This window comes from Nematostella vectensis, chromosome 7 (assembly GCF_932526225.1).
Source record: "Nematostella vectensis chromosome 7, jaNemVect1.1, whole genome shotgun sequence".
Taxonomy (NCBI): Eukaryota; Metazoa; Cnidaria; class Anthozoa; order Actiniaria; family Edwardsiidae; genus Nematostella; species Nematostella vectensis.
The window spans coordinates 4,229,220-4,245,649 of NC_064040.1; the positions used below are offsets into that span (position 1 = coordinate 4,229,220).

The 16,430-nt window shown below is 41.1% G+C and overlaps 3 protein-coding genes across 7 annotated transcripts; 1 reads left to right on the forward strand and 2 right to left on the reverse strand.

Moving 5' to 3' along the window:
• Positions 1-80: 80 nt before the first annotated feature.
• On the reverse strand, positions 81-6,943 carry LOC5509742 (aarF domain-containing protein kinase 1). Its single transcript, XM_001630151.3, has 8 exons — positions 6,645-6,943; positions 6,248-6,331; positions 4,515-4,877; positions 4,172-4,330; positions 3,419-3,535; positions 2,642-2,788; positions 1,986-2,186; positions 81-1,581 (listed from the first exon to the last, which is right to left on the reverse strand). The coding sequence occupies exons 1-8, from the start codon at positions 6,813-6,815 to the stop codon at positions 1,225-1,227; spliced, it is 1,599 nt and encodes a 532-aa protein (XP_001630201.2). The 5' UTR covers positions 6,816-6,943; the 3' UTR covers positions 81-1,224.
• A 1,955-nt stretch (positions 6,944-8,898) lies between these two features.
• LOC5509741 (AP-4 complex subunit sigma-1) lies at positions 8,899-13,304 on the reverse strand. 3 transcript variants are annotated; one of them, XM_048730331.1, is made up of 6 exons: positions 13,167-13,304; positions 13,015-13,101; positions 12,606-12,674; positions 10,529-10,540; positions 9,780-9,892; positions 8,899-9,555 (listed from the first exon to the last, which is right to left on the reverse strand). In XM_048730331.1, the coding sequence occupies exons 1-6, from the start codon at positions 13,302-13,304 to the stop codon at positions 9,543-9,545; spliced, it is 432 nt and encodes a 143-aa protein (XP_048586288.1). In that variant the 3' UTR covers positions 8,899-9,542. The 3 variants fall into 3 exon arrangements, with proteins under 3 accessions (XP_048586288.1, XP_048586287.1, XP_001630200.2); XM_048730330.1 differs by having other exon boundaries at positions 9,486-9,727; positions 9,837-9,892; XM_001630150.3 differs by having other exon boundaries at positions 9,486-9,892.
• Positions 13,305-13,339: 35 nt separating this feature from the next.
• Positions 13,340-15,741, forward strand: LOC5509713. Of its 3 annotated transcripts, none has more exons than XM_032378660.2 (2): positions 13,340-13,702; positions 15,301-15,741. In XM_032378660.2, the coding sequence occupies exons 1-2, from the start codon at positions 13,340-13,342 to the stop codon at positions 15,340-15,342; spliced, it is 405 nt and encodes a 134-aa protein (XP_032234551.2). In that variant the 3' UTR covers positions 15,343-15,741. The 3 variants fall into 3 exon arrangements, with proteins under 3 accessions (XP_032234551.2, XP_032234550.2, XP_048586285.1); XM_032378659.2 differs by having other exon boundaries at positions 15,317-15,741; XM_048730328.1 differs by lacking the exon at positions 15,301-15,741 and adding an exon at positions 15,183-15,281.
• The last annotated feature ends 689 nt before the right edge of the window (positions 15,742-16,430 follow it).

The window sequence follows — 16,430 nt, forward strand, 5'->3', positions numbered from 1 at the left end:
TTTATGTCGGCAAGATGACACCGGCTCAAGCACGTTCTATTCCGCGCGCACGCTTATGTTTGCCGGCATCTCCACAAGGATTCTCGAGTGCAACCTTTTATTGAAATACGGTATGTATACGGTGAACAAAAGTAGGCCTGACTTTTCTCTAGGCGAGTGTATCATCAGCTATACTACCACTAATAATAAAACATTACTGTAAAATACAGGGTGTTTTTGTATGGCATAGTCAATATGTAGTCTGTCCTGAAGTTTTCGCTCCACGTTAACTACTACCTGTTTGTTGCACAATATTAAACTTCTGGACACGCGAGAAGCATTTACGCGTGCGAAAACATTCACAGTATTTACGGAAGCTGATAGCATTTTTTCTCTCTTAGCCAATCAAGATTGAATAGCATAGGGGAGGATTTCATCTGAAAAAAAATGTTTATTGCCAAAAAAATTAAACACTTATATTTTATTTTGCAAACGTCACATGCTTCACTTTGACGGATGTCGGAATCCCAAAATATAAATAGCTCACAAATACAATAAATACAAACGAAGTTTTTGAAATCTTTTAGCTGCTCGTGGTAAGCGCTATGCTTAAAGTACAGAAAAGGAAACTTTAAAAGTACAGAAGCCGAGAACTGGCTTCCTACAGCTTGTCACAGACGTTCTTATTGGGTTTCTTCTGATGGGTATTGAAGTGGAGACAGGAGACACTCTCACCCTCCCCATGCACAGGAGACCCGATAAGGGCGTCTTCAACTAAGCTGCTAGAAATAAAGTTTAATTTTTTTTTGAACGCCGTAAGATAAAATAAAATATGGAGCTTTTTGCCCTAATCCCGGCGCTCTGAGTATATTATATATAGTTATAAAAATACTTATTCGAATAAAATAGATTATGATAATAACCTCTTAACAATACATGTTTTCTGTTTTCAGTGTTCAAACTTAATGCTTTTGTAATTGGATTATTTAAAAAATATAGCAATAATTTTGATAATTTTGAAAGAAAGCTGCTATAAGTCTTTGAAAAAGGATTCTAAGAACAAAATAATTCTAAGAATAAGATTTCTAAGAGTAATGGTTTCTTAGAATGATCGAAGGATTCTAAAATTAAAGATTCTAAGAGTAATGGGTTGTAAGAAAAACTATTTTAAGAATGAAGGATTCCAACAAAATGGATTCTAACAAAGAGAATCTTAAGAATGAAGGATTCTAAAAGCCGCACGTGTCAACTCCACCCAGAAACCCTGATAAGCGCGAGTAAATACCTAAACGTCCTCCCAACATTCGACACGTAAATCTGATAACACGTGACTCTCAAGTGACCAATCACAGAGTCTAATCTAGCCTTGAGCCTGCAGTGCCAGCTATCGCAGTCTTGCAGGCGTTGCTTAGTAACGGCACGTATACAGCACCGAGACATGGTGAGAAAGCTCTGCGCAGCCGCACTCGTATGCAGCTGGCGGTCTATGCTGCGCAGAAGATCGTTCGTCTTGAGGATTAGAAGAAGCTGGCGCGGGACACGGTCCAGCAGGTCCGCTATGTGGGTCAGGTACTCCGCCACACCGCTACGAATCTCCTCCGCCTGCAACAAAGACAAGTCTTAAAGCCGCATTGTCGCCAGTTTACTTCCGGAGGGCCGACGGAAACCTCAACCGAAAAGAGACAAAAGAATATATCAGAATCCGCGCTATTTAACAGGCCATCCCGCTCTAAGTTATCATCACATCCTCAGAGAAACTTCCAATAGACACACTGCCTTCTTAAATTTGAAAACATTTTCGCTTTTTCCGTAAAAAATCATCGGAGATTGTCGGCCGGAAGTAAAATGGGGACAATACATGTGGTAACGTGACACGGGCATGGTGTGACGTGATGTGGCATTACACAGAGTAATGTCACGCAGGTAACATGGCAGGTGTGTCTGGCTTAAAGTGGGATGCCATTGCGTGACAGATGCGCTAGCGTGACGTGCGATGTGTGACGTACCTCTTGATCGGTCACGGGTCCATTGTCTATGCCGTCTGAAGTGATTATATTCCAAGACCTCGCTGTCAGCATGCACGCAAACAGACCGTACAAGTCCCCCACGCCGAGCTCCGTGCTGTACTTCTTAATCCCTTCTACGTCTGACGCAATGAGGCTCTGCCACAGCTTGCAGTATTGGACACGGAACTCGTCAGTCAGTTGCTGGAGAAAACAAAATGTCAAGATCTGTAGCCTCTAATCAACAGGGGCCTGATTCAACGACGATGGCGATGCTAGGAAAACGTGATCTTACGCAAATGGAACGGTGACGACATAAAATAGTAGAAGGCTCAAAGAGTTATACGTGAAATGTACTGTCTTATACACCTCAGACCGTTTTCCCGAAGGCAAGATCGTTCTTCTCTATTGAATCGTTTCTTCACCCGAAGGCAAGTTCGTTCACCCGAAGGCAAGACGGTTTTTCCCCTTCCCGAAGGCAAGATCGTTTTTCCGGTTATTTAAGACGTGAGAGTTAGACCTGAAGGCGATGACCTTCGATTTTCAATTATCGTTTACCCTTCAACGAGGTCGCATCCTCAAAGGCGATTTTCAAAACAAAAACAAAACAAAAGTATCAGAGTTCATTTTTATCTCGAATTAAAGTCTACAATACTCACATTGTACAATCCATGGTCAAGCAACACGATCTCCACACTCCCATTACAGTCCTTCCTGACCAGAACATTGCCAGGGTGCGGGTCACAGTGTACGTAACCTGTCACGAATATCATCTCACTGTACAACTCCCCAAGCTTGCGGGATACCTGTGTCGTGCGAGACAGTTAGCAACTCTTACTTTGCTTTGCATAGCTTAGAGAGTTATGAGACATGTTACCGTAGCAACGTTGAATGTTAAACTCCAAGATAACATCCATGATTTTATATACCGTATTTACCCGCGTATAATCCACACCTCAATTTTCAAGGTTTTTTTTTTTTTCAAAAAAAAAATTCGAAAACCCTTAGCTTATTTTCCAGAAAAAAGTTAGAAATGAGGAACAACGAAAAAAGAAACAGAAGTGTCAAAATAAAGGACTTCAATTGCTTGAACGTGATGAGTGTTCCGATTCACAATTCATTTTATTTACTTATACATTAGTATTGTAAATGCTTTTCTTAATCTGAACTTGAAGGTGATAATCACTTTGTACCTTTTAGGCATAAGCAGCGCACTTAGCACAACTGTAAAGCTGTTATTATCATTGCTGACCGTTTGCATTTTCACATGGAACATCGAAAAGGGCGCTTGTGTTTGTTCACGGCAATTTCTTCAATTTTGGACGAGGTGCAGTGAGTGTACTGTACTTTAATTTCATTTGACTTATATATGAAAAATCTAAAAAAAACTTGTTGGTATTGCAAGGTAAAGAAACGATGACAAACTTGAATGTTACCTCATCAGACATAATCTCATGGTCTTGCATGAACTCTATATCATCCACTTTCCCTCCCTCGCAAAACTCCATGACAAGCACTCGGCGTGATGTCCATTTCCACAGAACCTCAGGCACCTACAAAACAATTGTCAATTGTTTTTTGTCTGGGTCTACATTGCCACACACCACCTTTGCAGTCACTGAGTAGTGTTTCTACTATTTTACTATTTTTTACAAGGCAGCTAAGAATTACTAAAGTTAATGCTTGTTTTAGCAAGACATTGCTTCGAAAAAGTTCATATTAAAAAAGCTCCCCCCTAAAAATATACAGTAATATAAAGAATTAATTAATTAATATGAGAATGACTAAATACAAAGTTCTTTCTCATTACTTATAAAACCTCACAACCATTTTCTGACTTATGATGCCTTGAATTTCCATTCCACAAGACAATTTCAAGCCTTTTTTCATCTGCTGCCTTTAGTTCAATAAAAATTTTAAACTTGAAATAAAGAAGTGACAGTGACTTAGGATGAGTGCCCCACTTTTAAATAAGCTAGCATCCAACCAAGTAAGGGCTCAAGGTGCTAAAATAAGCATTTATGACAATTGAGAAAATCTGTTTATTATCAATGAACTTGTGTTATTTGTGCTGACTCGGTACAGTGGAACTCTGTTAATAAGATACCTCCAGGACCCACAGAACTTTCCCCATGAAGTAGGTTGCTTTTATTAATTAAGTGACTGGCCTTATAGCATTAAATACATACCTTCAAAAATGTACAGCTGTTGAAAATCTTGGCTACTTTTTCAGCATTCTTTCCCTCGTGTGTAAAGTCCAGCTCTAGGGGAAGGTTTCTTTTGGTTTCATCAACAAGCCATGTAAACTTGAACTCAGGAAATGCCCAGGCAACAGCTTTTGATAAAAGCTGTGAAAATTTACAAATTAATATTGAGCAACAACAGTTATCATGATGAAATCACATTTATATCTATATAGAATAAATATCAACTGTTACTTCAGAACTAGAATGGATACTCCATAACAGATTTCTCTAATGATGGTGTTCCATACTATCTATGATTAGTATTTCAAGTAGCTTTATATTGTACCTCTATAGTGTAAATATCAACTGTCACATGTTCTTGTACATCTCGGTGCTGTACTTTTATGGCAACAGTTCTCCCATCATGCAACATGGCCTTGTGCACTTGCGCCAGCGATGCACATCCAATGGGAACCACATCAAATCTTGAGAAAACTTCATCTGGTGACACCCCTAGATCCTCTTCCAATGTTCTATATATGTCAGCAATTGTACTTTGTGGGGCTTCGTTGTGAAAGACTTTCATTGTCTCCACATACTCCATTGGCAGGAGATAGTCAAGAGCACTAATATACTGAGCGCCTTTGATATACACGCCTCCATTAATAGCACAAAGGTCCCTCAGCTTGACTGCCGACCGTAGGTGAACCTACCAGAAATAATCAATGTCTGAATCAATTTAGTTTATCACAGCAGAACAAAGTTTAGCACAGCACTAAGCATGGCTGCATCAATCGTGCTGCAATGCAAAAGCATACAAAAGCATGGCACTGACTCAAACTTAGCTTTCACCATATGTATTTTTATTTTCGTATAAAAGAAACGCCCTTTAAGGCAATTTTAAAACTCACAACATAATGAGCATTACTTATTAAGTGCAACATCTGAACCAACGTTGAACCCAATGTACAAATAGTAGTATGAATTGAGCCTTACCAAGAAAGCATAAGATAAGGCCATAAGATAATAGTAGTATGAATTGAGCCTTACCAAGAAAGCATAAGATAAGAGAGGGACACTTTGGTATTACCCGCGCGAAATGTCGATTCTGAATCTGGCTATTTTTAGTAACCACCACCCCACCATAGCGCGTGAGCATTTTTACTTACCCAACCCCTGCACTTTGGCATTTACATCTTGTTGTTTGTTGCTGTTTTGTGACTTGAAACCAAAAAAACCCACCCTATTTGCACAAATACCATCAAAAATTTCATTCTAGCATCAAGGATACGGGCAGTTGCGGTTTATTAAGGGGATGTAGTACTTCGAGGATTGCAAGATTTCGAAAATGAGACTTCATTAAAAATCAAGAGCGGAAAACCTCGTGCTTCAAACACTGTTGTCGCTCTAACTTGCTGCTTCATTCATTATCTTCCTAATGGTCAAACGAAATCTGTAAGTTAGACATTAGATATGATATTGATTTTTGTGAATATTCCGGTGAATTGAGAAGGAATCCAAGAAAAATACATTTCATAAAACTATCCTTGTAGCTAGGGAATGCATCTTTGTGATGATCAAAGCCAGCAAGCTGAAGTATCTGAGCTTTTGTAATAGTGAGAAAATAATGAGGGAGATATTACTGTACTTTTTTGATTTTGTTATTATTATATGTTATATTATTATGTTGTTATTATACAAGCTGGAGACGGGATTTGAATGTAACGCGGTATCACAGCCATTTTATCGCTCGTTGGTTTTTTTTTCTTCTTCACTTGACTTCGCCGCTCAGACAAACAAAACAGTCAAACTATTCATGGATTTAGCTTTCTGTGAGTATATTTGCCAATCTTTGTAACTTAAGTTAGACTTGTTTTCTTCTACCGAGTTATTTTACATGATCTCTTTTCATTCTTATCGAGTTGGCAAAACAACAACACCCAACCCAAAATAAAAGGAGCAAATCCTCACGAGCAGTGATGAGGTGGTGGTTACTAAAAATAGCCAGATTCAGAAACGACATGGCGCGCGGGTAATACCAAAGTGTCCCTCTCTTATCTCATGCTCTCTTGGCCTTACCTCTGACATGAGTCTGGAGTATTTCTCTGAGTTCCTGTCTAAGCCCATCAGAGTGGTCTTGTAGTCAAAGCTAATCTTAACGACCTAAAGAGAAGGCAGATAACATTATTGGGGTCACCTGCAAATTTAGGTTTAACCATACTAAATCAACACATCAACACAGTAGTTCAGAAAGCGATCAAATCAAATCACAATTATTTGGGGAAAATGAACCAGCAAGTTTGTGATGTACATGCTTTAATTGAACGGTTGAAAAAATAATGGTTGCCTTCATGCCACTGGCTGACTGATTACTAGTTATACATAGCTCCTTTTATACACTTAAACTTAATGCAAGAGACACAAGTTATCCGCAAATCAACTGAACTCAACCCATACTAAAGCACTTCTAACTTACCGTCCACACGGCTCTGCCGCAGCGCACTAGACCACTCGAATTCAAACGAGAATTTGTTTTGATAAAACTCTGACCCTCATCCTCTCGACAAAAAGCGAGAGAAACCCCACAACAGGAAGCGACCACGGCGCCACGGAAGCACACAGGCCACAGTCGCCCCGTTGTCATCATAAACAAGACCAATCTAATGAAATACGCATCTCTGACTAAAGGAAATCGCTCTAAACTGCTAAATGAAAAATACAAACGTGGAGGAGGAACAGATTTATCTAGGTTACATAACCAGTGGTCAGCAGTATCAGCAGTGTACTTCATTCAAAATTCCGAATAACAAAACCAAAGGTAGTCCACCACTATAAAACGATATTTTGGTAGTCCACCACTATAAAACGATCCGAAATTGAAGCAAAAGGGTTGGGAGAAACAAAGTAAAAAGGATAAACCTCACACAACAGTTCTAACACCTTGCCACGTTATTCGCAAGCGAGCAAATGCACTTGACCACAGGCTACCCAAACCTATTTGCAATTAGCGATGAGAAACATTGACCAAAAATTTCGATACGATTATCAAAGATAATTATCCTAGATAAAAAAATACCATATAGGTCATTTAAATCCAAATAGTAAAACAATAAAAGACTTAATCCTCGCAACACAAGCATGAGTTTGGCACAATGAGAAGTTTATTGAAAGATTATACACTAAAAATGGTGAAAGCTGTACTACATCCAATAGACTTCTCAGCGCACCAAACTACAGCCAAACTAAGGCTAGGAATGTAGGCACCAACGCCCTGAAAAATAACTACGCATCTGATCAGCCACTGACAGTTTGCACGGCATAGAGAATTCCAGATATCCTCTGTATGCGTCCGAGGCCCAATCCCCGAATACCTGAATGAATTCACCAGAAATCCCTAAATGAAAGGCCCAAGTTGTAGCACCCCTACGAAACGAATGACCTCTGTAAGAATGGGCATGAGGGACCCCTACCGCTGCGAGACGTCGCCGCAGTTCCGACACGAAATGAGTCTTGGTGAGGGGGTACAAACGCCTTGCGCTATCACGCATAGCGAAGGCGGGGCTATGAGGCGGGGCAGGAATCCGAACGCGCATAAGTCTGGACAGAAAAACCGGGCATAACCGTAATCCCGGGATGCGCAACAACGGAAGCGTAAGCACCCGCTTACCAAACTGAATAGTCTTTGTAACTCGAAAGTAAACAAGTAAACCGGACGGGGTATCTACGATATCCCCCCGACATAGATTGATTTCTGGATCGAAGGCGCGCACGGACCTCGCAACTATGTTAGAAACACGAGCGAATAAAAAGAAAGTAAAACTGAACGCGCATAGAGTGACGATGTCCTCTGTACATGAAGAATCACAAGTAGAAGCTAAGGCCTGTAGCAAGGCAGGAGTGACAGGCGGCGCACGGTACATGCTTGGCCTGGCGCTGGATGCCCTTTAGAGTAATCTTAATTTCGTAACTAGTAAAATGAGTGACCTCGGCCCCCAGTATAACATGTAAAAGCTTAACGCCACTTAAATAATTGCGTACCGAGTCTGGAGTCATGCTGCGCGCAAGAAACCGGCAAAAGAGACATAACACCTCGACTGAGGCCGGTACCCTCTCTATGCCGCCCCCGATGGCAGGCCAGTGCAGTAGGTGCGAGCGCACCTCCCAAAACAGGTCCACTTTCGGTTCCCAATAGACGTGCTATTTGTAAACAAAACGATAAAGCATAAGTTAGATCACTCTGGTATGTATCCAAATCCGATAACAAACGTCCCATGGAGATACTGCAAAGGCATAAAAAAATCTCTATTTGTTTTTTCGGGGGTGTTCCTCCCCCCCCCTGAAAAATTTTGTCTACTTTTTCGGATTTCACCCCCCCCCCCCTCCAAGCAAAATCTTGGGTATGGGCATGGATGGCGATGCAAGTTTGATAATATGAACGCCTAAATATTCCACTTTCTCTCTTAAAAGCACATGAACCTTTTTTAGATCGCTCACATTTCAAAATAGTTTTTTTCTGAGTACAAAAGATATGTACATGCGCAACTGAGCACTGGTGAGCAAACGGCTATAGGCGGCTAAATCAAAGATTTCATATGCAGGGACACGACAGAGAACAGGAGAACAAAATGCTAAAGGCGGCAATATATTATAGCTAGGTTACAGTGTGCTGTGCATGATGACGAAATTACCATACTACTATAGCAACACGCTAATTCACAAGAGACACAAGCGAGAAAAAGACCCTGATATTTTCTCTTCTTGGAAATATCCCATGCGCACAAGGAAAAAAAGCTAAATTGACCCTCTCAACAAATTATTTACATTTGGAGAAATAATTTAATATTTTATTAAAATATAAATTTGATATTTTGCCAATGGTTTTTTGGTATTTTACTTTTTTTAGAAAATAACCTCATTTCAAGCACTTTTAGTAAAGTTTAGGTTCAAACATTTTTTAGTCCCATTCATGGCCTCCCTGTTTACACAGGTTTCCTGATGCCTGGCTTGCTAGTCAACCTAATTCAGTGACAGTTTACAGGACTCAGTTCTTGTTCGCTTTCTCCCTGTCCCCACAGATATCTCAATGACAGCTGCCCTTAAAGGGGTGGCAAGAATCTATTCTTCTATTGTTCTTGTGTCCACAGCTATCCTGATACCTAGCTTGCTAGCCGGTCTGGCTCAGTGACGGGTGCCAGGACTCTGTTTCTGTTTGTTTCTTCAATATGCCTGTTCATGATCCCCCTGTGCCCACAGGTATCCCAATGGCTTGCTTGCTAGCCGGTCTGGCTCAGTGATGGGTGCCAGGACTCTGTTTCTGTTTGTTTCTTCAATATGCCTGTTCATGATCCCCCTGTGCCCACAGGTATCCCAATGGCTAGCTTGCTAGCCTGTCTGGCTCAGTGATGGGTGTCAGGGTCAGGACTCTGTTTCTGTTTGTTTCTTCAATATGCCTGTTCATGATCCCCCTGTGCCCACAGGTATCCCAATGGCTAGCTTGCTAGCCGGTCTAGCTCAGTGACCGGGGCCAGGACTCTGTTTTTGTTTGTTTCCACAATATGCCTGTTCATGATCCCCCTGTGCCCACAGGTATCCCAATGGCTAGCTTGCTAGCCGGTCTAGCTCAGTGACCGGGGCCAGGACTCTGTTTTTGTTTGTTTCCACAATATGCCCATTCATAACCATCTCGTCTAGAAGCATATGAACCTTGTCGATGTTAAACATTATCTAATGTAAGGCAAGTCAAGAAAGTGATGAGATAAAAGCTGTTTGTGTGACGAAACTATGTCATAACAGTACACCAAAATGATTCATACTCAATGATTCATGTACCTCAATCTATATCAGTTGATGTGTGAATTTTTCCAGGGGCGGCGGAGTGGTCCCATAAATGGGGGGGGGAAAGTTGGGGGGAGGGGTGGGTGGTGGTTTCAGGGGGGAGAATTGGGTGGTGGCTCTAAATCCTATTTAAAAGAATGCAGGGATTTTAAACTGTTCAACAAATTTGTTGTCGGTTGCATATATACCGCTTGAAACCTGTTGGTTTAAAAAACGTTAATATTTATCTAAAGAAAAATCCGCTCAATAAAGTGCCCCCAACTTTCCCCCCTGCCCTCCCCTTCCGCCGCCCCTTTTTTCTTCTGACACCGAAAAAAAAAACTATTGTTTTGCTTTTAGATGTACTTGTGCGCATTCATACCAGGCCCGCACCGCTGGACAAAATGTTGCTTTTTGTCAAATATTATGCCATTAATCCAAATAATATAATTGACTGTGCACCCCTCGACCCCCCCTTTTCAGAAAATCCTGGTATTGCATCTGAATATAAATCATAATTGCATCAGCATAATATACAAAGGATACATCCAGCTCACACTGCAAAACAAAGCAGAATTTAGTGCAGCCTTAGTGTATGAAGACTACTATATCTAATAACCATTGCACTAAGCAATTATAATCAGTTTATCATTTTAGTCGAGTTTCAATTATAAGATGGCCAGGGGGTCTCAAGCTATAAAAATGACAGGGGTCCAATAAAAACCAAATATACCAAGTATAAAAGCCTGACCCTGAATTCGAATTCAAAGTCCACTGAAATGGAAAAAAATCCAAAATAACTATCAAAATTGTAGTAATGATACTTTATCTTTACTTTACATTGGAAAGTCGGAAATGCTAAACAAGCACTTCCGGGAAAATTTCTCCGATAAAGATACTGTCTCGATACCATTACTCAAGCGCAGATTCCCCCAGAGGAGGGAGTTCGCAAGTTACTTGCGGGTCTCAAGTCATCAAAAGCAGCTGGCCCTGATGGTTTCCATCCACGCGTGCTAAAGGAGTGTGCACCGGTGATCTCGCCAATATTAAAACAGATCTTCCAGAAGCCCCTGGACGCCGGCAACCTGCTCCGGGAGTGGCGTATTGCGAATGTATGCCCTATACACAAGAAAGGCGACAGATCTCTCGCCTCAATCTATCGTCCAATTCCTCTTACTAGCGTTATTTGCAAGATACTAGAACACATTGTGTGCTCGCACATAAATCGACACCTAGAAGCTCACCAGATCTTGTCTGACCGCCAGCATGCCTTCAGGAAAAAGCACAGTTGTGTGACACAACTGTGTTTTGTCATAAACGACTGGGCCTCAACCTTGGACCGTGGCTTACAAACCGACGCCTTTGTGTTAGACTTTGCGAAAGCTTTTGACAGTGTCCCCTACGAACGGCTCAAGTCCAAACTATACAGCTATGGAATCGGTGGCCAAACCTTGAAATGGATTGATGCCTTTTTGTGTGAGCGGTACCAGCGGGGTGTCAATAGGGCAAAGTCAAGCTGGACGTGGGTTACATCAGGTGTGCCCCAAGGTACTGTCCTTGGCCCAGTCCTGTTTAGCCTGTTTATAAATGACATACAAGAATCTGTATGGTCCGAGATCAGACTCTTTGCAGACGACTGTATTTGTTACCGCACTATTAGATCACGAGAGGATTGCAAAGAGCTACAGCGAGACATATCGAGACTCGCGTCCTGGGCTGACCAGTGGTCCATGAGCTTCCAAGCAACCAAGTGTAACATGATCAGCATCTCAAGGAAGACCAGAAACAACATCGACCACCTGTACTATCTAGAAGGTGTGGCCCTGGACTTTGTTGAGGAAATAAAGTACCTCGGAGTCACAATAACAAGGGACCTCCGATGGAACAGACACGTTGCTGAAACAGTGAGCAAGACAAACAAGATCCTAGGCCTACTTAGGCGGAACCTGCACTTTTGCGACACGAAAGCGAAGGAAACAGCCTACGTAGGCCTCGTTAGGCTGCTGTTGGAATATGCAAGTACTATCTGGGACCCGCATACCAGCAAGCTCATCATTGAGATCGAGAAAGTCCAGAGGCGCACAGCACGCTTTGTTACGGCAGACTACTTCTCCTTCAACCCGGCACAATGACGCACCACCTTTCCGAACTGGGTTGGCAGCCATTTGAAGACCGCAGGTGCACCTCATCATTGGTGCTCCTAAACAGTGGCCTAAATAATGCCTCTATCCTGCCACTCGAAGATCTGAGGAAACCCTCTCGCGCCTTGCCCCGCACTCAACACTCTGAATTCTATACTATTCCTAACGCTAGAACTGACATATATAAATATAGTTTTTTCCCCCGTGCACTGAGACTGTGGAACAACCTTCCACAGTCTGTAATTGACATGAGAGGCTGCCCAGAGGCCTTCCACGCTGCGCACTGACATATTGTAAAATAGGTTGTGCAATTTAGTGAAGTGAGTGAAGTGAAGTGATCAATGATATCTGATTTAACATCCTTTTAATTACTTGCTTGAATTAGAGAATAGAGATAAATGTATTGTAGGAATGTTGATTGCACAGAAGCGTAAAATAGAAGTGTGATGAGCAGTTTGTATTCCGGGGAACTGAGTACTTACCACACTCTCAAAATATCTGTCCAAGATTTCCACAAAGTTGTGAATGAATTCCATAATACCAAGCTCATTCTGGTAAAATAAAATGCAAATACTAAAATATTTATCTAATCTTCTTAATCCAAGGGCAATTTTGTTTTAAAAAAAGTGGATTTTTTGGTTCAATTCAATGCCTGCATAAACCCTTTCCAAAAAAATGTGGGAACCGACCCCCCTCGGCCATAAATAATGAACACTCCCACATATATCAAAAGAATTACAGAGAAAACACAATAACCTGAAGTGATTCAGAATTATTTACGGAGCTTCGATGCTAACCTCTGAAAATCTAAAAATGTTAAGCTCACATCAGAGACGGATGGCAAAATACAGTAGATGAGAAATGAATCAACATATTCACTGGGTCCCTCACCTCTGTTGAATCGATCCCTATGATAAAATACAAGGATGCGTATCTTCTGTAGACTGCTTTGAAGTTCTGGTATTCGATGAATGAGCACTGCAGTAGAACAAACGAGTAAAATCTATCCAAATGAGATGTGACAAGATCGACCATGATTGTACCTGATTCTCGCTTCGTGCGAGGCACTTTCTTATGATCTCCGCCTCTAAACTGACTCTGTCTTCTATCTTAGTATACTCATAATATTGTGATAATCTTGTGTGCCCTTGTTTGTTTACTATAAGAATAAATTTCAGCATTTTTTTTTCAGGATACAAAAGGTTCAGCCTAAAAAATGGCTTTTGCCCAGGCGTTCCTCGCAGCAAGCGCAGGCTCTGCCAACTGTTGGCGCCTGGGTCGAGCAACAATTCACAAGTATAAAATGGCGGATAAACAAGAAAAAACAGAAAGCGCAGAAAGCGCAGAAAGCGCAGAAAAACAGTCGGAAGAGAAGCGAACAGAGGATTCAGTTCTACCTGTAGACTTGTTTAGTAGACGTTATACCCTAGATGAATGCAGAGAGATTGGGAAAGGGATGTTAGAAGCTTTGAAAACAGCCATACAACCAGAGGAAGTTGGGTATATTCCCGCACTACAAGAACCGCACGCCAAAGCTTGGAAATACTTGGAGGAAAGCCATGCCTTGTTACTGATGGAGGTACGTCGGTTATTTAAGAGCAGATAACGGTTCTCCCAAATGATAAAGGGATCCATGTTAACCCGATCCTCTCAAATTAAACTGTCTTTCTTCTAACACGTAACGAGCATTATCAAAATTTTGGAAACAAGTGAGTTCTGCACTGAATTTTAAAGGACATGAAAAAAAAGTCCCTGCCTAGCTAAGGCCATGTTTAAAGAAGTAATAACTTTTTCCAAAAAACATTTGCACTTGCTGAGATGAGGATAATATTTTGATTGTTTGTCAGTTGTTCACAACAACAAATGAACATCATTTTATAAGGAGTGTCCAGCCATGGTGGTGGTGGGGGGGGGGGGGGGCTGGGTACCGACACACCTGCTGCTGAGTTGCGCTAATTACTGGTCACCCTTGGGGACCCAGGCCGTCGTGGAGATCGGGCACACAGGGAGAGTGAAAGATGCCCTGGGCAACTGCTCTGTAAAAGCTATTTCTAAAAAGGATTTCTAATCAAGTTAGTCGCCTGACTTGACCTTGCACCTTTTTCCAATTAGAACCATCACTTATTGACAGAGAGTGTAAAAAACAGTCTCGTAATTTACATTTCAAGTGGGAAAAGAAAAACTATATGCTAAACATAACAAACAATGTTTTGAAAATTCTGTTGAAAGGCTGATAATTCAAGGGTTGAGTCAAGTTTTAAGGATTTTACTTGAACTGTTTATTTAATTAACCTTTGATGTACAAAATCATTCCAATCGAGAAATGGTTTGCATTTAAAATGAGTCATAGACTAGAAGTACTATGGCATTTCTTTAGTATATTTCGTGTCGCAATGATGCACACAATCGTTCATTTCTAACGAGATAAATAATTTGGAAGTCGGTGGTCCACTCTTCGATTATCCTATCGATATCAGGGCATTCCCCAATGTATGCAGAAGGCATATTACCTGCTATTTCAGAATGATCAGTTATTGTGGCCAAGTTTCTACCTGCTCACGCAACCCTTTGCAGAATTCAGGCAAAATCTGATTGTGATGCTTTTAGCTAACAAAGTACTGTAGACTTTGTTATTTAGCAGTTTAGAGGTGTTTGTGAAGTGTTACTACGCATGAGGTCTATCCGCTTTTCTTATTAAATAAGGAGCGCTCTGATTGGTCCCTAATGAGACCAATCAGAGGGTGAGTTTGCTGCAGTTTTTAGAAATAGATTTTACAGAGCAGTTGCCCAGGGCATCTTTCACTCCTCTTTCTTTTTTGCTTAATCTCTGTGCGCCGATCTCCGCGATGCCCAGGGTCCCCGAGGATGATGACTTGTTAGAAATGTTTTATGCCATGTCTATAAAACATGCAAAGTGATAAAGACAAAGATCAAAATTATTTGAATAAAACTATCAAGGTTTCAATAAATCCATAAACGATTTATGCTTGAATATGCTTATTCACTCCTTTGATCCATATGGTTCTTCTGCTGTGCTGTTGGTGGTGACCACATGACAGGGTTGTTCAACATCAGACACATCATCATGTTCCCTAATCAGTCCTCTGTACAAGCTATGGCCAAATGTTGGGTAAAAAATAACCCCCAAAAAAGGAAAAGCTTATTGATATCAAGCAGATATCTCTTTTGTCAGATTCTGATGACGAAGGTGGTGTATGAGCAGCCAAGTGAACCACTAAAGTTCATGATCGACGAAGTGGAGAAAATGCGAGGAACAGATCTTGCAAAATCAAATCCTTAACCTAAGTAGACTTTGATGGCACAAGCACTGTTCAAGTACAAATTGCCGATTGTATTATTTATTACTTTAACAAAGCTGTAAATGAAGAGTTTTAGCAAGGAGAATTATGAAGAATGTAAACTTTAAAGTGTAATAATTTTTAATAGAGTTTATGGTATGTACATGCCTGTAAATAGCTTTTTCATAAAGAGTTTATATAGAGTTCTTTTTAGATATGTTTTTTTAAGAGTACAAAATTTGTGTAAATATTCTTAGACAAAATTATGTATCATGTAATTGTTTTCAGCAAAAAAAAAATATATATTGTTCTGCAGCTATACTCGTGTTATTGGACTGCTTTTTTGGCGCGATTTTTTATTCTCCGATTTCCATTTACGGGGACCCAGGGCGACGCGGAGTTCGCACGTACTCCCGCTTCCGGTCTCCGCGTTAACATTCTCCCGCTTCCGGTCTCCGCGTGAACGTACTCCCGCTTCCGGTCTCCGCGTTAACGTACTCCCGCTTCCGGTTTCCGCGTTGCCCTGGGTCCCCTAGAATGTCGATTTCAGACTATTTGTTTTGCATATGTCGCACAAATGAATACCCTTCCAGTGGTTGCTATTTATTGTTTATGAAAAATGGGCGTGGTACGCTAACCTTGTCAACTGGTAGCGCGTGACTGGTAGCACGTTGATGAAAAAAGGATAAAGTATAAAAACAACAGGACAAATGTGCCAGTGTTTCTGTCCATACAATTGAATTATGAGTGAATTCAATAGAACCTCAAGCAGCAAACGGCCAAGCAATCGTGTGCTATGATGATTTTACACTGCGTCCAAAAGATGTTTTAATGAAAACACCACACATAATATTTTAAGCTTTTTAATGATACTAGAGCCAATTCCGCAGACTTCCTGGTACAATATCTTTGTCTCCTCTTGTTGAAAATCGCTCGATTCCCAGTTAGAATTGATCTTGATTTGTCCTTCCTTGCCAATGTTGTCGTGGGCTCGTATAGTGCTATCAT